Below are 19616 nucleotides of genomic sequence, written 5' to 3' on the forward strand. Positions count from 1 at the left end.
GGGGTGCTCCCGTTTTTTCTTGGGTCTGGGTTGTTCAGCTACACTAGCGAGTGATCCAGAAGGCGTGCTAGCTCCTTGCTGGATTTCAGGACGAGGCTGCTTTGGGGGGGCGAGACAGGGGGGAGGGGACAAAGGAAGGGGGGAGGGGAGGGCGCGGGGCGCGCGGCAGGGCTGGGACGCAGCTCTGCGTCTGGACCGGGTTTGGAACCAGCCCGGGGAAGGGGCCCGATCGCCGGCCAAAGGCCCGGCCAGGCCGAGCCCCACGGACCGTTACTCCGGCCTCCGCCGGGGGCCGGGGCGCAGACGGGCCCGGCGCCGCCAAACGCGCACCGTGCGGCGCGTCCCAACGCGGGGAGGAGGGGAGACAGCCGCGGAGAAAGGGCTAAACTGAAAGCGCCACCCGGGGCGGGGGGCTCCAGCCGGCCGGGCTTTAAAGGGATGTCTCGGCCTTGGAGAAAGGGAGAGAAAGGAGGGGAGCGCCCACGTGCCCGGGGAAGGCGGTTGTGTCCAAGCGCCACCTGCCGTCGGCCTGGGGGCTCGGCGGGCTCCCCGCGCCCCTCGGGGGAGCAGCAGCAGCAGCGCCCACCCCCACCCCCCGGCCCGACCGCCGACCCCTGCCCCCGCCCCCGCCCGCTCGGGCTGTGCGCGTGCCCGGGCGTGCGCCCGCGGGGAGGGAGCGCGCCTGGCCGGCTCACCCGGACCGGCCTCCAGGGTGGGCGGGTGGTGGGCGGGTGGTGGGGGACTGGGCACAAAGGGGCGCCGGGCCCCTCCCCGGACCCGGTGCGCTCGGTTCGCTCCGACGCTGGGACTGGCCCAGTTCGGCCCTCCCGCGGGGACGGGCGCGGCTCCCGAGCGTACCGGGGAGGGGGGCGCCTCGCTGCACACACACGAATTTTTTTTTTTTTTTTTTTAAAGAACACTTTTCGAGACCTGCCTCCTCCTCCTACCCCTCCCCCACCCCATCTTTGCAGCCCGGGGGCGGGAACGGGGCGGGGCCGCCGAATTAATCAAGGCGGCGGGGCGGGGCCGGCCCCGGCCATTGGCTGGCCCGCGGGGTGACGTCACCCCGATGACACCCTGATAACTAGTTGGGAGAGAGCCCTCAACTTTTTGCAGAAGGAGCGCGCGCGCCTGGGAGTTGCGTGGGGTCCGGCGCTCGCGGCGAGAGCCAGGAGCCGGAAAGAAAGAGAAAGAGGGGGTCCCCAGGCTGCTCCGACCACCGCCGCCGCCGCCGCCGCCGCCTCCTCTCGCGTCGCGGGCCGCAGCTGCCCCGCGCGCGGGCGGCTCCGAGTCGCCGCAGCCGCTGTGTGCAGACTGGAAGGGGGGGCGGGGGGGAGGGGGGGAGCCGCGGACGCGGGGTGCCCAGGACTTTGCAACTTGCCCGGGAAGGTGGAGGGCCGAGCGGGGGAGGGGGAGCCCCGCACGAGACCGAGCGGCCCGGGTGGGAGCGCCCAGCCCCGCCGCGGATCATGGTGCAGCAGGCCGAGAGCTTGGAAGCGGAGAGCAACCTGCCCCGGGAGGCGCTGGACACGGAGGAGGGCGAATTCATGGCTTGCAGCCCGGTGGCCCTGGACGAGAGCGACCCGGACTGGTGCAAGACGGCGTCGGGCCACATCAAGCGGCCGATGAACGCGTTCATGGTGTGGTCCAAGATCGAGCGCAGAAAGATCATGGAGCAGTCGCCGGACATGCACAACGCCGAGATCTCCAAGAGGCTGGGCAAGCGCTGGAAAATGCTGAAGGACAGCGAGAAGATCCCGTTCATCCGGGAGGCGGAGCGGCTGCGGCTCAAGCACATGGCCGACTACCCCGACTACAAGTACCGGCCCCGGAAAAAGCCCAAGATGGACCCGTCGGCCAAGCCCAGCGCGGGCCAGAGCCCGGAGAAGAGCGCGGCGGGCGGCGGCGGCGGGAGCGCGGGCGCGGGCGCGGGCGGCGGCGCCAAGACCTCCAAGGGCTCGAGCAAGAAATGCGGCAAGCTCAAGGCCCCCGCGGCCCCGGCGGCCGGCGGCGCCAAGGCGGGCGCGGGCAAGGCGGCGCAGCCCGGGGACGGCGGCGGCGCGGGCGACGACTACGTACTGGGCAGCCTGCGCGTGAGCGGCGCGGGTAAGACGGTCAAGTGCGTATTCCTGGACGACGACGAGGACGAAGAGGACGACGAGGACGAGCTGCAGCTGCGGATCAAGCAGGAGGCGGACGAGGACGACGACGAGCCGCCGCCGCACGCGCAGCTCCTGCAGCCGCCGGGCCAGCAGCCGCCGCCCCCGCCGCTGCTGAGACGCTACAGCGTCGCGAAAGTGCCCGCCAGCCCCACGCTGAGCAGCGCGGCCGAGTCCCCCGAGGGCGCGAGCCTGTACGACGAGGTGCGGGCCGGCGCGGCCTCGGGCGCGGGGGGCGGCAGCCGCCTCTACTACAGCTTCAAGAACATCACCAAGCAGCACCCGCCGCCGCTGGCGCAGCCCGCGCTGTCGCCCGCGTCCGCGCGCTCCGTGTCCACCTCCTCTTCGTCCTCCTCGTCCGGTGGCGGTGGCGGCGGCAGCAGCAGCAGCAGCAGCAGCAGCGGCGGCGAGGACGCCGACGACCTGATGTTCGACCTGAGCTTGAATTTCTCCCAAAGCGCGCACGGTGCCGGCGACCAACAGCTGGGGGGCGGCGCGGCGGCCGGGAACCTGTCCCTGTCGCTGGTGGATAAGGATTTGGATTCGTTCAGCGAGGGCAGCCTGGGCTCCCACTTCGAGTTCCCCGACTACTGCACGCCCGAGCTGAGCGAGATGATCGCGGGGGACTGGCTGGAGGCGAACTTCTCCGACCTGGTGTTCACGTATTGAGAGGAGGGGTGGGATGGGGGCGCCCCGTTCTCGCTCTTTTTTCTCTGGCGGGTGCAGAGCAGGGTTCCTTGGGAGGAAGTCGTGGTGGTCGTGATGATGCTGATGATGATAACAAGGTTTTGGTGTCGGCGGTGATGGCGGTAGGGTGGAGGGGCGAGAAGAAGATGCTGATGTTGATACGATGTCGTGATACAAAGAAATTGGAAAGATGCTGAAAATTTTGGTGGAGTTAAAGTGAAATGAGTAGTTTTTGAAACATTTTTCCTGTCCTTTTTTTGTCCCCCCCCCCCCGCCCCAACCTCCTCTCCCTTCCTTGATCGTGTCTCAAGGTAGTTGAATACCTAGTCTGGAGTTGTGATTTCCACCCCCCCCCTCAAATGTGTTTTTGTAATTACTGTTTCTGTTTTTTTCCTGAAATTCGCGATGGCAACAAAGGCGGAGGGGACGGGGCGGGGGAGGGGAACGAGGACCCGCTCCGGAAGGCGCTGTTTGAAGCTTGTTGGTCTTTGAAGTCTGGAAGACGCCTGCAGAGGACCCTTTGGCAGCACAACTGGGGAGTTGGTTGGAGATTTTATTTTATTTTATTTTATTTTTTTCTTAAGAGATCTTAAAGAACTGGTGATTTTTTTTAAAAAAAAATACAAACACAAAAACAAAAAAGGGACCATGGCAAATTTTTTAATTTAATTTTATTTTTTTGGAGGGAGAAAACTGATGTCTTCTATGCATCCGATTCTTAACAAAACTGCAGGGAGCTTGAAAAAATGCAGACTGTACAAACGCTTACAAAAAAAAAAAAACTGTGAACTGACTTAAGATCAGAGTTTACTTTTCAGATCAAATTGTTTATGGTTTTACAAATGTGATTTCTACTTGCCAACTTTTTTTTTGTAACTTGTTCCCTTATACCTCCTTGATTGAATACCAGGCAGCCTAGACCTCAGTACAAAAGGTATTGAAACATTTTTGATACATAACAGACCTCAGTCTTTTTTAAAAATTAATATATTTTCAGGCGTATTTTTGTACAGTGAAAAGGGAACATTCTTGCTGTGTTTTTTCAGTAAGACTTTCAGGCACTTCTTCCCTTTTGATTTCTTTTTTTCCTCTTTTTTTTTTTAGCATGCAAGTATGTTGGTACGTTATGTCCTGGTTTAAAAAGGATTAAAATTTTAAAATAATCCTTGCATCTAAAGGCCTTGTGGTTAAAAAAAAAAAAGCAAACTTTTTTTGTACAGCTATAGTAGAGATTTGTTCAATATTTGTAGGTAAAGATTTATTGAAAACGGTGATATAGACCTCAGAGCTGTTATCTTAGTTTAAAGATTGTATATGTACTGTACTATAGTAGGACTTTATGTATCTCATACGCTGTGATATGTGGATGGGGCCCCAGATGGAAGGTTTGAAACTGGATTCTCGATTTTTAGCAAAAAGAAAAAGGCACATAGTTTAAAAAGTTTCTCATTTTGTGCAATATAATCTAAATAAAGTACAGACCATCTGCATATTTTGTAGCAAATGGTGGCAAAGCAGACTCAATGCACTGTCGACATCATTGCCTGTTTTTTTTTTTTTTTTTTTTTTTGGTGCTGGAAGTCTGTATCTTGACAATTTTAATAAATCAGCTGGAACTGATAGAAACTCGCATCGCCCATAGTCTCTATGGAAGTCCTACTGGCGGTGGTGTTGTCGCAGGGCATTCAGAGACAAGGCCCCTGTGCGCACGGGTGGGAAGGTGGCCGGAGGGAATCCCATATTCTCCGGGCTTCGGCTGGAAGTGCTCAATGGCTGGCCAATTCCTCGCTTCTCTTTTTCGGTGGCTGGTTAGGCAAACCCGGGGCGGAGGATTCTTTTCTCTCGGCCTTCCCTTCCCTTCCCCCTTTGCAACCCCATTTCCTTTCTCACCTCCTCCTCCGCGACTCCCACCCTCCCCTCCTTACCCATCCGGACGGCGGGCGGGGGGCGCGGGCACCGGGCCGGGCGGGGGTTAGCCGCCTCCGCGAGGGGCCGCGTCGGGGCTGCGCGTCGCGGTAACCCGCGCCCTTGGGTGGCCAGCGCTGAGCGCGCGCGGATGCTCGCAGTTCTCCCTCCTTAGAGGCGGGGGACAGCCGTTTTCAGTTTTGAATTTTTTTTCCCCCCCCTTGACGCTGCATGTCCGCCTGTGCGCTGGTGGGAAGCGCTGCTACAGTTCTGGACCGCGAGCGGTGACCGGCGCTAGGGCGTGGTGGTCGGTGTTCAGTCTCTTTTTGGCGTCGCCAGGAGAGCGGGGCGCGGCGGGCCCGAGGCTGGGGAAGGAGCGCGCGGAAGGCTACCCCAGGGCGGCGGGAGGGACGGGGCACGGCCACCGGAGAGTCTGTGCGGGCGGAGCTGCGGGAGGAGCTGGCCGGGCGGGGGGGCGGAGGGTGATGGTGCGTGTAACCAAGGGTGCCTGGGCGGCGGCCGGGGACCCCGAAGACAAGGCCCTGGGTCCTGGGCGCCTGGCTTTCTCCGCGCGGAGGCCGCGCGCCCCTCGGCGCTGCGCCCTGGGGCCTGGAGACGCGCGGAAAGATCCGCGCCGGGGCCGCGAGGCCGCCAAACTGCGGGGATGAGCGGGAAAGCCCGCCCGGGCCCCCGGCTCCAGGGTCTCGCGCCGTTTCTAGGGCCGCCCCGGAGGTAGGCCGGGGGCGGGGTGGGCTCCTAGGTGGTTCGGCTCCTGCCGAGTTCTCAGTGCTGGGCACCGTTTGCCTGGCCCGTCTACTCCCGTTCCCCCACTCTCGTTTCCCCAGACCCGGCCGCGTGTATCACGGAGCCTTCGCAGCGGGCCCGGCTGGCAAGCGCCGCCCGGCACGCGCACCCCTGGCCCCGCGCCCTTTCGGTGCCTTCGGCCCGTCTTTCCCCGGGGGCCGCGCCGAGGGAGGCAGGGAGGCTGCACGGAGGCCGCGCCGGGGCCCGAGCGCCAACCTCAAGCTCTGCCTCCGAGAGAGCGGACGCCTGCAGTGGGGGAGGTTTGCAGTGGCTCATTGAAACTAGGTGCAAAATCACCACTACTCTCTTGGTCACCTACTGCAATGATTTACCAAGGTTTGGTCTCCGTTTTTATTGAGATGCTGGCGAGATTAAAGGGCAGCGTCCACGCATTGCCGGGAGCTGCTAGGCCAGGGGCGCGCGGGCACCCTTCCAGCCTGGCCTCCTCCTCCCCTGCCTCTAGGGCCCCGTCCCTGCCTGCTTGGCCTCCCCCGGCCTCCCTCCTCTTCTTGGCAAGCCTCCACCCCGGCCCCTACCCCCTGGGATGCGAAGCCAGCAAGCTTTGGCCGTAGATGGACACATTTCTTTTCTGTGGCTGTTTCATTTCTAGGAATCATCAGATTTCCGTAGAACACTTGGGAGGAGAAAGGGCTGAGGGTGTTAAATAACAAGGTTCTCAACATTAGAACTGGATCTCTGAAATTGTTTACCTCCCCTTCCCGCCCCCGCCTCCCAAATGATAAGACTGATGTAGTCGTTGGTGGGACATTTATTTTAGCCACGAGTAATTGAACCAGCGGTTTACAATTGAGGCTTCTCTGTGCTGGGAATTTTACATAGTGGCCCTCTGCTGCAGTTCTAAAACTTGTTGAAAACACAAACCCATTCATAAAACTGAGACGATGTACTTGGAAAACCTGAAAACTTTGCATGCATTTTATGTTTCAATCATAGATGAATCGGACATTTTCTGTGGTGAGGTAGAAACTTTGCAGTAGTAACATGTAATGATTTGGCTTCAGAATGGAAAAGCATAGTCTGGATGAAAATTTTCAAAAAGCTATGTAGCCTAAGTTCTTGATAGTAAAAGAAGAAAAAAAAAAAAAATAGAGATCGGCGATCTAAAATTAAAAACCTGTTAGAACTCAGGACAGGCGCTTGAATGCGCTTTTAACAATATTTAAGGCTGTTTCGATGAATGCATTGTGAAAATCATTCTTATGAATTCTTTATTGAATGTCTAAAACATAATATAATACACAAGGTATTCTTGCCACTGGATAGTCTTCAATAAAAGTTTAATTGCATTTTTTTGGTCTCTTAAGTAAGTCTTATTTTGAACTAAGCATTGACAGAATATTTTTAAATAGTGAGGGGGGAGGGGGGAGGGAGGCCTAGTGCACTGCAGCTTAGTCAGTGGGTATCCTGCTGTTTGTAAGTTGTTCACAGATTTAGGATGGCATTTTACTAAGATTTCCATCTTAAAGAACTTGAACCAGCATTCTCTTATTAATTCTTTAAACTGTGGAAATAATCTTCCAGTTTTTACACTCTGATATGCATCCTTTTATTAAAAATATATAATGCTAATGAAGGCAGTGTATTTAAACTGTGCTTTGCAAATATTATGTATGTTATGAATGACTACAGTCACAGGGCAAATTATTTGTTAGATCCTTTGGGGAGGGGGGAATCATTAAAACCATTTTGAGCAGAGATGTTTCATTTTAATGTTAATTGAGAGGAAGTGATTTAAATATGCATGTATATAGCAGTCAGGATCACTTAGGGTTGTTTTTTTTTTTTCTTTTCTTTGCGAAAGAAAAAGACTCAAACAGCAACTTGTTTTTCCCTTCTCTGGGAGTTGGAACCAGAGTCATTTGCTATTGGTACACTTTGAGAAACTTACACTTGTTTTTCTCTTCAGAATTTAAATGACTTTTGAAAGTAATCTGAGAAATAAAGCAAATAAGTTGCTCTTTTTTAAAGTAGTCATTCAATATAAATATATTATATCAATCTTAACTTTTTTATTCTCTGATATGATTAATAATATGTATATTCTTACTTTTTCTTCTAATGGGCATATGTATCCTTGTGAACACTTTATAGAGAGGTTTTCTTGGACTCTCCCATTTATAGAATCTTTATACTCTTTTACTGTGGTCCCCTGCTTTTAACAGATTTCTGAGGCCAATATATTTGTGCTTTTTTCTTATGTAGGATGACCAGCGAAAATAGTTTACTGAGTTGTCGATTTTATCAGTAGATAAGAAACTTTCTTTATTACAGCTTCAGGGAAGATTTTTCAGGATACTTCTCAGTTATTGTAAGGGCCAAATTTTATAAAATTTCATTAGGAATGTCAGTTTCAAATACCCTTTGTATAGCCTAGGCCTGTAAGAATACCAAGACTGAGCCTTATGTATCTAACACGGGAATTCACAAGCTCCCAAAGTAACCGTCTCCATGTAATGACTCTTAGACGTGCTTTTCAGCCATCTGGCTATTTTAATCATTGGTCCTTTCTCACTGTTCATTTATTGGGTTTTTTCTGCCACACCCCCTTTCATTTGATGATCTGGCAAAGTCTGCTCTTTGATAACTCCTTTTTCTTACCCCTTTCTGTGGAGCCCTCATTTTTGATCACAATAAAGATGAAACACAATTTCTTAAACTCAATTCTCTTCCATTTTACCTTGCTACTGGCTTTTTTCTTGAATCTTAACATAGCTTTTTTTTTCTTTTTTTCACTGTAGTTATTTTTTTTAACACTACCTATATCAACTAGCTGCCTAATTAGTTTTATCTCTTCCATGTGGATGCAGTGAGTTTTTAAGAGAATTTCACAAACAAGTAGTTTTTTAGTGAACTTAAACAGAATTTTAAAGGAGACCTATTTTTATACTCAGTAAAAGCACAAAAGTGCAGAAAGTATACAATGGCTTACAAAGGGAAACATAAGTTCATAATGTTCCATGTATAAAAGTAATAATTTTATTGGGTAGAGATACTCCGAGAAGATTCAATACCTCTGCCAGTGCACAGACAGGACTGTTTTACATGACCCGGGAATTTCTGTTGCAAATGGATCACTTCTCTGTAGAGAAAACAAACCACTAAGAGCAATATGGTCAAGCGGAGATGTGTTTTGACATGAGCGATTGGTGAATTGAGAACCTGGATGGGCAGACGTGAGGCTTCCTTCTCAATGTTTGATCAAGCTTCTTTTACTTAGTCACATAGACGTGGATTTTCTCTGCTGTGAAAATGACACAACAGCAGAATGACAAGCTGTTGGAAAATGCGTAAAAACAAAATTCACTCTAGGGTTCTTGAAGTGACTTTGACGCTGACCTTATTTTATTAGATCTATTATATTTCCTCGTTATAAAAAAAAGCCACTGGAAATATTGCTAATATGCAACCTAAAGAATTTTGATCAAATAGATATTGACAAAGGGTCCTCTTGACACACATTTCTTCATCTAGCTTCTTATTCAGAAACACAGTGCCCTTGGAATCACATCGGGCAAAACATTCTATGCCATTACCCTTAATTTCCCATTTTGTCTATTTTTACTCTTGTACATATGTGGTGGGTTTAAGAGTCTTTGGCATTTGTTCCATGACACCCTTTTCTGGAACGGACTGCTTTAGGAAGGAGCCTGCTGTTCCAATGTGGGGCTCCTAGTGGTGGTGGCGTAACAGCGCTCCCTGGAGGCCACCAGGACGGGGCCACCTGACACCCAGAGCAGTTTCCAGCAGGACGCTGCCCAAGTCTATTTTCAGAGCCACTCCAGGTTTGGGAGCAGGAAAGCTAAAAAAACCCTTTTGTTTAGAAGTCTGAGTGGTTTGCGGAGGGGGGGAACCTTTTTTAGAGTTTGCATGCCAGCGCACGACCAGAGGCTGTGAAACAGAGGGGACCGCTCCCCGAGGCCGGGCGCTGGAGGATGATGTCCGATAGCACTAAGGGGAAAAGAAAATGCATGGCGAAGTCTTGTCTTCTGTACCCTGTCTAGCATGCAGAGTTTCGTGTGTTAAAACGGTGTATGACATTGCTGTATCAAAGTTGTAAAATTAAGCATTATTTATTGAAAACTATGTATTTTTTTGTAAAAACCTGATCACATAGAGCATATCAGTGGCTGTGCTTGGTGTTTCAATGGAACCAGCTTCTCGCCCCACCCCCTTGGTATGCAGCGCTATTGCTCAGGGTTGAAAATAGTATACCCCAATGTCTCTTTTGCAAGAGTTTTTCACAGAGGAATACATTTGTTCAAAAGACTCTAATAAAATTGTGTGATTGATCTGCACTTGCGGTTTTCATGTGGCTTTTTTCCTGTTTTGCATCTTGATAACTACTGTTCATTTTCTAATGTGTGGTCCTCCATACTGATACCGTGGACAGGTTCTGGAAAGTTCTGAGTGTCAGCCTGGAGAGGAACAGGCCCCCAGAAATGCTTTGGGCAGGTTTGAGAGCTGCTGATGTTGCAAATAAGCATGATAATAATGTCTTGAGATTTTTAACTGGTCAATTGAGTGAGTCAAAGCATAGACTATAGAAGGGTAGATGGACGTGTGTTGTCAGAAATGCTTGAAGTAGAAAATGAAGGAAGATGATCAGGGGCAGTTGCTGCTGTTGAATTCAATACCAGCAAACTCCGTTTCTCTGTGTCTTTTTTTTTCTATAACAATTTACAGCGTAAATGTATTTTGACATAGAAATCATTCTGTATTGAGATTCTTGATATAAAATACTTTTATGGAAGCCTGTAAGTGATCCTTGGAACTATTACCAGATTTTTTAAAAGATGTGTTTACATGGTGAGTGTTTGTTGTATATTAAATTTGCTTTTGTAGAAATGTTTGTGTTGTATTGTAACAAATTTTCAAGTGCACAAGTAACACAACCACACATAAGTGCTTAGTTACACCAGTTTTCAGTACAAACCAAAGGACAAATAACTGAGTTATCTATGGCAACTCAGTCTTATCATCAGATAATATAGTCAATGTTTTCACTTCATGAATATCCTAGGATGTTTTTCAGTTTGGTAGAATTTTATTTTATTTATATTTTAAAGGAAACAAAAAAAAAATAGACCCTGTATGAATGATACCTGGCATAAACATTCCTTGCAATTAATTACTAAAGGATCCTGAATGTGTTTCAAATTCCTCATTGCGACTCCTTGTGCTGTTTGTTATACTCCTTGACTTTCAAGATGTGGGTTTCATAAAAACAGAAAAAAAAAATCACCAGTTAAATTATTGAAGAGACATCTATGACTAAAATATCACTGGTAGGAAAGCATAAAATGTGAAAACTCTGGCTTGGTGAGAGTCCCATTAAATCTAGCCAGGAATGAAAGGAAGAGGAGATATCCCCTCCCTCGGTGATGGCTTATCTGTAAAGGACAGTAGAGACAGTAAGCCTGGACTCAAGGATGAATGATACTCTTGTTGGAAGCTACACTGGTTCTACTTGAAAGTAAATTCTTTTATGACATGTATGGCTGGTGAATGGGCCATCACTGAATCCTGATTTTGCTATCGGGTCAAGCCCATATAACTTTATTAAAAATGCGATGCACTTTGATCTTCTAAGACTCGCAGGTATGGAATACGGCCATAGCAGGGGAGGTACTATCGCTTTACACTTTGTCATCTCACAGAACAAGTGCACAGCTACAGACTGTTCCCTCTGTGACCAGACAGAAAGCTAAAGCTTATCATAATAGACGGCACACTGAGTAGACTGAAAAAAATGAGGAGGGATAAGATTCACCTTTTTGATGTCTCTTTCTATGAAATAATCACCAGTGTATATTTAGCTTGAGTTTACACATCATAGGTGCCAATCGTTTCAGTACCCATCATTAGCTAGTTCTGCTAGCTTTAGCATACTCCCCTTTTCAGCTGGACCTGAAGACCCTGTATTTCCTAGGGCCCCTGACTGAGGTTAATTTGGCCTAGAGGTCCCCAAACTAAAGGATAGCTCATGGGGACTTCCTTGGCAGTCCAGTGGTTAGCATTCTGTGCTTTCACTACTGAGGGCCCAGGTTCGATCCCTCGTTGGGGAACTAAGATCCCATAAGCCACCAAGCAGCTTGTCAAACAGACAAAACACAAGCAAACCTTCCCCCAAAAAATAAAACAGAAAGATCACTCATAGATGAAAGGCTTGCTTCAAACCTGGAACTCATTCTGTCTCTCTCAAGAGTTAAGCTGAACTTATAGTCAGAATCCTCCTTCTCAAATTTGGGCTTGAAAAACACATAGATCTGCTGACTTCTCTGCAGGATTTGGATAGAGAGGTGGGGAAGGTCTCGTATGGCTGGAGTAGGCATTGTAGCTACAAGGAGGCCAAAAACAAGGGGGAAACTGAGAAGCAGAAATGGGAGGCAGAGAAATCCTGAGGGAGAATCCTGTGACTCCTTAGACAGAACTCCACTGCCTGGAGGAGGTGCCCTGGTGGCTGCAGGCCCGGTTCAGCGGGGTTAACCACAGAAATCAGTGGACGCTGGCAGTCTACTCAATAGTTGATTGTCCACTTTTCTTTACTAAAATGCACACTTTGGTTTGAATCACAATAAGACCAGCTGGAAAGGTAGCGTCCCTTGCAGAGAGGTGCCCTGTGACATGGTTCTGAGCAGGGAGATGTTGCTCAGGCCAGCTCAGTGAGACCTCCAGGAAAACACCTTTACAGGAAGGCATATGGGGTGGTCACATGCTATTCTGCAAAGGCTCCTTCCATTTGGGATGTAGATGTCATGGCTGGAGCCACAGGTATGAGCCTGAAGCAGAGGGAAATGGAATTCCAGAGTCCTTGACCAGCCCGCCAAATCACCCCAACCAGAGCTCAGGGTTGAGTAGGTGGCAGTTACACAGACTTTCTCTTAAATGTGGCCAAACCGAAACCAAATAAACCCCTATTTCTTTGGGATTATTTGAGAGCATCTGTGTTTCTTTTAACCCAGTGAGAACAACCGAAAGCAGTTCAGATAGCCAGAGTGAGGATAGCGTGTTAAATACTGGAAAATGAAAGAGTTTAGTCAAATGCACAAAAGTAAAATAAGTTTTCAAAAATGATAAAGAGGGAAAGAAAGAAATGTCAAGCATTTCCACAGTCACACAGGACATTGGCTTTACCCTCTTAAATTGTAGATTCATTTTTAAGAAACATCTACATCAAAGATTTCTTTGAGAACGACTTTGCATTTGTAGATACTTACACCTTTAGGATGGCACAGCATCCCACATTCATCTTCAACTCTCAGATGTGTCAGGACTCCTTTGCCAAGAAATAACTCTTCAGGGACCGTGGTCCCCAGCATAGCCTTCCTCACTCTTGTGTTAAATCAGGGCTTATTTCAGTTGGTAGATGTCATCTCAAAACGAAGGGGTCCTCAAATGCTATTCATTCCTATTTTGTCCCTTATAGGTAAAATTTTGATTTTCTAACTTGTCGAATGGCAAAAGTCACAAGCTTAGTGGAGTGAATTCAGGACCTAAAGAAGCAGAAGTGAAGGAGAAGGAGGGGGAGGAGGAGAAGAAAGAAGTGGGAGGGAGAGAAGACAGATTATAAGGAATCTATAAAGACACACACATATTAATAGCTCAAAACTCTAGGGTCATCTCGTGAGAGTATAAACAGCTGCACTCAGGTGATTCTGAATGTGTCACTGTGTTCTATCACATTATAAAAATCAGTGTTTATAATAGTGACAGTGAGCCATGAAAAACGTGTTTAAACGGTGCTCATTTGTGACCTATTTAACAAGGCTGGGGAGTGTGAGATCGCGTCTTAAATATTTCTACTCAACGTCATTTTAAATCAAACCAGAAGGTTCTAGAAGATTCACTTCTGCCTAAGCCCTTTCCACGTGCTAGTGTTTTATTAAAAAAAAAAAAAAGTCTTTTTGGAACAAAATCTAGCAGGAGTTAACACAAGTAAAGAGCCTTTGCTTGGGGGCGGGGCCGCACAGGCAAGCTGGAGAGACCGAAAGATAGCTCTGTGTGGCCCCCAGTGGAGAGGCTTGGGCAGGAGGCTAAGATGCCACTTTTCGGTCCAAGTCTGTACGGATCCAGAGATGTGGAGGAAGGCCTCTGGGCTGCGTGAGGGGCATGGTGGGTGAGGGGGAGGAGAGGAGGCCTGGCCAAGTAAGTGTAGCCAGAAGCAAAGCGAGTTGGAGAGCCCTCAGAGTGGAGCCTTGGGGTAGACGAGATGGCCAGTCACCCTGAAAAGCCCAGAATGACCCAGAAGGCTGGGGACCCTGAGTTGGGGGAGGGAGGCAGCTGGCAGAGGGGAGGTGACCTCCGAGGGTGAGGGAGCGAGAGGATGAATACAGCACAAGGAATAAAGGAATTTGGTTGTGTTTGGATTAAAGGGAAGGAAAAAAAAAAAAAAAAGAGTCCGGGAAGAGAAACAGTAGAGTCTGTAAATCTGATTTTTCGCTTGGTTGGTGTGACATTAATGGGAGTGGAGAAGGGGGAGGAAGGCCAGGGGCACTCTTGGGGACATTTCATATTTTAGTTGTTGTAAAAACATCTGTGGAGAAAGGTCCTTGAAGTCAAGAGCTGGCTCAGGGGTGATCCCAGGCAGCCCAGAGAGAGGTCTGGTTGGGCTTCCTGCCCTTTCTCTTCCAGTTCCTATGTGGATGGTAATTCCACGTGGTCACCCTGCTTCTCCGCCCCGCCCCTCCCCCCACAAGATGAAACCGGAGCAGAAGGGACTAAGCGTGTCTGTGGGAGACCCCACCCTGCAGCCTGGAGAGCCCGGTTTCCTGTCTTTCTGCAGTACATTCCTGGAGTGGGGACCACCGTGCCGCGCGCCTGACCTTGCTCTGAGTGGTACAGCTGTGCTCAGGCGCACACGTGGTCGTCAGGACACCACGCGGTCCTTGGCTCCTAGAAAGAGTTCAGTCATCAAAGGCACTGCCTCAGGCCGTCACCCTGCGAGGGCAGGGACCCTGCTGCCTTGTGGGGCCCTGGGTCCCCAGAACCTGGCACTTCCTCTCTTGTGTGCTGCAGGAGTAAGTCAGAAGTGAGGCTGGACCGGAAATCTCTGGGCTGGGGCTCTGGGGACTCACTGGGGAGCACGGGTGGCCGACCCTGTGAGTGGAGAAGAGGCCCCATGGTGAGTCGGCCAGTGTTGGAGCAGAAGCCTGGTCAGTTCCAGAAAGGAGACTGGCCACTAACACGCCCTCCAGGGTTCTCCTCCTCTCCCAGGGAAGAGCACAAGGCAGCTCACTGATGTTTCAGGAGAACTTCCCGCGCTGCATTCTCAGCCGGAGCTTCCTGCTGCCACACCTGAAGGAGGTCATCCCCAGCTACCTTGGAGGCACTCTCTTAAAAATACAGCAGAGAAGCAATTTAAATAGCGACACAATCTTACTGGGACGACAGTCATTTGTAATTCCTGACTAGCGAGGTGGTGTCAGGACGGTTGGTCACCTTGGATTACTCCATAGGTGAGAAAAACCATGCATTAAATACAGATCTCAGCTTTGCGTCCATCAAGGAGTTATGTAAGGAGGCGAAGAATAAGAGTTAGAAGTGATTTTTTGATACGTTGTCATTTTAAAGTAGTTCAGTGGTCTCTAAAGGTAACAAAGCCAGCAATTACCAGTTAGAAATCATTTTTCTGTGAGCTCTTTAAGTACTTATCGCTCTTCTTTGAGAAGTTGAATTCAGGTCCTGATGCAACGATCTCCGAAAGAGGTTGCTTAGCATCCTCTGAAGGATGACGGTGGAAAATAGTTGTGCTTTGTTTATATTTCTTTTCTAGTTTATGGAAATGATATTATCCTTTCATAGCATTTACTGATTAGATTGACGGTGGCACATGTATATAATTTGGAAAATAATACTTACATTGAGGGTGATTGCTCAAAAAATTTAATAGCCAGGATTGAAGGACGTGACAAGAATAGAAGCCTCTGTCTGTACTGGAATACAGAGACAGCGTGCTCTACTGCAAGGAACAGTGGATGAAGAAATAGGGAAGTGGTTTCCAATTCTGTCCAGTCTCCTGTTCAGCTGTGCCGCCTTGAATTACTTGCTCTGCCTCTCTGGTTCCTTGTGTCTTCATGCATAAACTGGTGGCTGAACTAGATCATATTTGAGATTCCCTTCAGGTCTAACAACTAAATGATAGTTGTTAGAACTATCTTAGGCCCGAAAGTTCTTAGAACTAACTTAGACCTGAAAGGTCTAAGCAGCCAACATTTATTTACTTGGTGAGGGCCTGTTTGGAGGCATTGGTATAAATTCGTGCTTTCAGAGTCTGCAGGTCCTATAAAGGAAGGAATAAGGAAGACAACCAGACACCCTGTGGCTCGTGGAAGCTGGAGAGACAAGGCCTAACTGATGTTTCAAACATCCAGTGGTCTGAACTAAAGGGCCCTCGGCCCTGTGTTTCATTCTGTTGTTTGGGGGCGGGTCTGTGTTGCACTTTAAAAGAGAGGAGAGAAGTTAATTATTTTTGAGGTAAGGAAATTCTCAATCTCAAGGTTTTTTTTATTTTCTCATTGAAGTATAGTAGATTTACAATGTGGTGTTAGTTTCAGGTGTGTAGAAAAATGATTTAGTTATTTTGTATCTATGTGTATTATATATATTGTTTTGCAGATTATTTTCCATTATCGGTTACTACAGTATATTGAATATCGTTCCCTGGGTTATGTGGTGGGTCCTCGTTATCTGTTTTTTATATAGTTCTGTATGACGTAGTGACTGAACGACAATGTAAGTATGCATCTGTTAATCCCAGTTCCCCATTTATCCATCCCCCTCCATTTCTCCTTTGTAACCATTACTTTGTTTTCTATGTCTGTGAGTCTATTTCTGTTTTGTAAATGAGTTCATTTGTATCATTTTTTAAAGATTTCACATATAAGTGACATCCTATGGTATTTGTCTTTCTCTGTCTGGCTTACTTCACTTAGTGTGACAATCTCTGCATCCACTGATGATGCTGCAGATGGCATTATTTCATTCTTTTTTATGACTGAGTAGTATTTCATCTTTATCCATTCATCTGCCAATGTACATTTAACTTGCTTTCATGTCTTGACTACTATAAATAGCACTGCAATGAACACTGGGGTGCATTCATACTTTCAAATTAGAGATCTCGTCTTTTCCTAATATATTCTGGGAGTGGGATTGCTGGATCATGTGGTAATTGTATTTTTAGTTTTTAAAGGAAACTCCATACTGGTGGATAGAAGTTTTTTAAAAAAAATCGTTTTTATTTCAGCTGATGAACATCTTTAACTGCAAAAGTATAAGCATATTACAGCATTAAAACAGGTAACATTTCACAAAACACGAATCTGGTTTTCAAACGTAAGAAATAAATGACAAAATCACACAGTCAAAATTACGGACTTCTGGGCCCACTTCCCAAAATACTGATTCGGTGTCTTTGAAGTGAGACCTGGAAACTGTACATTTAACCCTTGTATGCAGGTGATTCTGAGGCTGTGGGGCCACAGACCAGCTTCTGAGACCCAGGGTCCTAAATTTGAGAGAGAATCATACAAAACAAAAATTTATCTTGCCCCAAACCAGCGTCTCAGGACCAAGTAATGAGAATAAACACACACTTGTCTTGCCACACCTTGACTTTTCTTTGCTTGTTCACTGAGTGGCTGTCATGGGGAGGGACGGTGAGAAAATAAAGGAAAATGGGAAGTCCTACAGGCCTGTAAATAATGAGCAGTCTGAGCGTTTAACATGGTTCAGACACTGTCCTAATCACTCGTCTCATTTTATCTTCTGAATAGTGGGGCAGTGGCTCTGACACATGCCCAGCCATCAGCATTGTGATGCCCAGCAATGAAATCAACAGTTCAGTTCATTTCAGTTGCTCAGTCGTGTCCGACTCTCAGCGACCCCATCCACGTCACCCAAACTCATCTCCACTGAGTTGGTGATGCCATCCAACCATCTCATCCTCTGTTGTCCCCTTCTCCTCCTGCCTTCAATCTTTCCTAGCATCAGGATCTTTTCAAATGAGTCAGCTCTTCACATCAAGTGGGCAAAGTATTGGAGTTTCAGCTTCAACATCAGTCCTTCCAATGAAATCAACGGCGGTTCTCAAATGACGGGTGGGGGTCAGCGTCACTCAAGCTTCATGTGTTTGGAGTTTTACCTGTGAAATGAGGACCATAATCCTTGTTTCATGAGGGTCTTCTCTTGCTTAATTAACATTTGTAAAGCTTTTGGAGGCCTACCGATTTAAATTAATGGGCATTAAAACTGATGTCCAGGTCCAGTGATACAAAGCCTTGGCAATGGTGTACTCAAGGAGAGAAAAGAAAAGAAAAAAAAATCTGGGTTGGGACAGATGGTTTGTTATATACTTTTACATACAAAATGAAACAGGAGACGAAGATGTTCTACAAGAGCTAACAAAAACACAAAGCAAAAAGGACATGCAGGGAAGATGCGGCTTGGGGTTTGGTTTAGAGTTGAGAAGACATAGAATGACTTAGTCAACTGCTGAAGGAGTGTGCCTGGCTAAGTGACTAGTCACTATGTTGACAGCTGGGGGCCACAGCACTTTAATAGGAAAGGCCAGTCAAAAACTTTTAGAGAAAATGTTGGGGAGTCCAGAGTGGCCCCTGGGAATGTTAATTTCCATGAATATGTGACTGGGCTAAGGGATGCCCAAATGGCTGATAAAACCTTATTTTTTGGTGTGTGCAAGGATGTTATGGGAAGAAATAAGCATTTGAACCAGTCAACAGAGGGAAAAACAACCACCCTCACCAATCCTGTGAGGACCCCAGTAGAACAAAAACACACGGGAAGGTTGGATTTGCTCTCTGCTGACTTTGTGCTGCGTGTCCACCTTTTCCTGCCCTCAGACATTGGAGCCCCTGGTTTTTTGGCCTTTGGATTTGGCAAACTAACACTAGCAGCTTCCCTGTTTCTCAGGTCTTTGGCCTTAGAAAGAATTAGACCACCAGCTTTCCTGGGTCTCCAGTTTGCAAATGGCAGATCATGGCATTCTTAGCCTCCATGATCATAGAGACCAGTCACCATATTAAATCCCCTCTTATACATCTGTATGAATCCTATTGAACAGCCTGGACTAATATAGATCTCCAGTCCTATTTCCAAATCCTAACACCCATAGTGATTTTCTCTAACTTCTAACTAATTCCATTCCTTAAAACAAAGCACAATAATTTAAGGGAATCAGAATATCATATTAATTTTTAGGTGGTAATTTTCTTTTTAGCAGTTTAAGCTTGATTTTTTTTCTCCTGACAGGTAAGACAATTATGTTTTTTCCAATAGCCATGTACAGATGTAAGAGTCGGACCATAAAGAAGGCTGAGTGCCAAAGAATTGATGCTTTCAAACTGTGGTGCTGGAGAAGACTCTTGAGAGTCCCTTGGACAACAAGGTGATCAAACCAGTCAATCCTAATGGAAATCAACTCACTAGAGGGACTGATGCTGAAGCTGAAGCTTTGATACTTTGGCCACCTGATGTGAAGAGCAGACTCATTGGAAAAGACCCTGATGCTGGGAAAGATTGAAGGCAGGAGGTGAAGGGGGTGACAGAGAATGAAATGATTGCATGGCATCACCTTACCAAATCAATGGACATGAGTTTGAGCAAAATCGGGGAGATAGTGAAGGATAGGGAAGCCTGGCATGCTGCAGTTCACGTGGTCACAGAGTTGGACATAACAATAGAACAACAACAGCAAAGACTTCAAATAGACTAAGCAAAGAAAACAATTGCAGAGCTCTATTTCAGTGATGGATGGTGGTTCTGTTAGCTTTGGATGTTTTTTTTTTCTTTTTCTTTGCTGTTGGTTATTTTTCTTTTAGTTTGTAAAGGTTTCTAATAATCTTCAGGATGAAAGATACTATGTAATGAGTCTTATTATTATATTTAATGAATTTTTGCAGTTAATATTTCACAAACAAAGCATATAAAAATCATTCATTTCATTTTCTAGATGGAGAAATATTAGCATATTAACATAGCCATAAATTTACTATGCCATAGATAGAAAATTAGTATTGCATA

The 19616-nt window shown here is 47.7% G+C and overlaps 1 protein-coding gene across 1 annotated transcript; it reads left to right on the top strand.

Annotated features, from left to right (window-relative positions):
• The first annotated feature begins 775 nt into the window (after nucleotides 1-775).
• SOX11 (SRY-box transcription factor 11) lies at nucleotides 776-10421 on the top strand. Its single transcript, XM_086323484.1, has one exon. It carries the CDS (start codon nucleotides 1470-1472, stop codon nucleotides 2826-2828), a length of 1359 nt encoding a protein of 452 aa, XP_086179610.1. The 5' UTR covers nucleotides 776-1469; the 3' UTR covers nucleotides 2829-10421.
• The last annotated feature ends 9195 nt before the right edge of the window (nucleotides 10422-19616 follow it).

The sequence above is a fragment of the Bos grunniens genome, chromosome 11, assembly GCF_055505025.1.
Source record: "Bos grunniens cultivar Pamir isolate PY7600 chromosome 11, Bosgru_T2T1.0, whole genome shotgun sequence".
NCBI classification, from domain to species: Eukaryota; Metazoa; Chordata; class Mammalia; order Artiodactyla; family Bovidae; genus Bos; species Bos grunniens.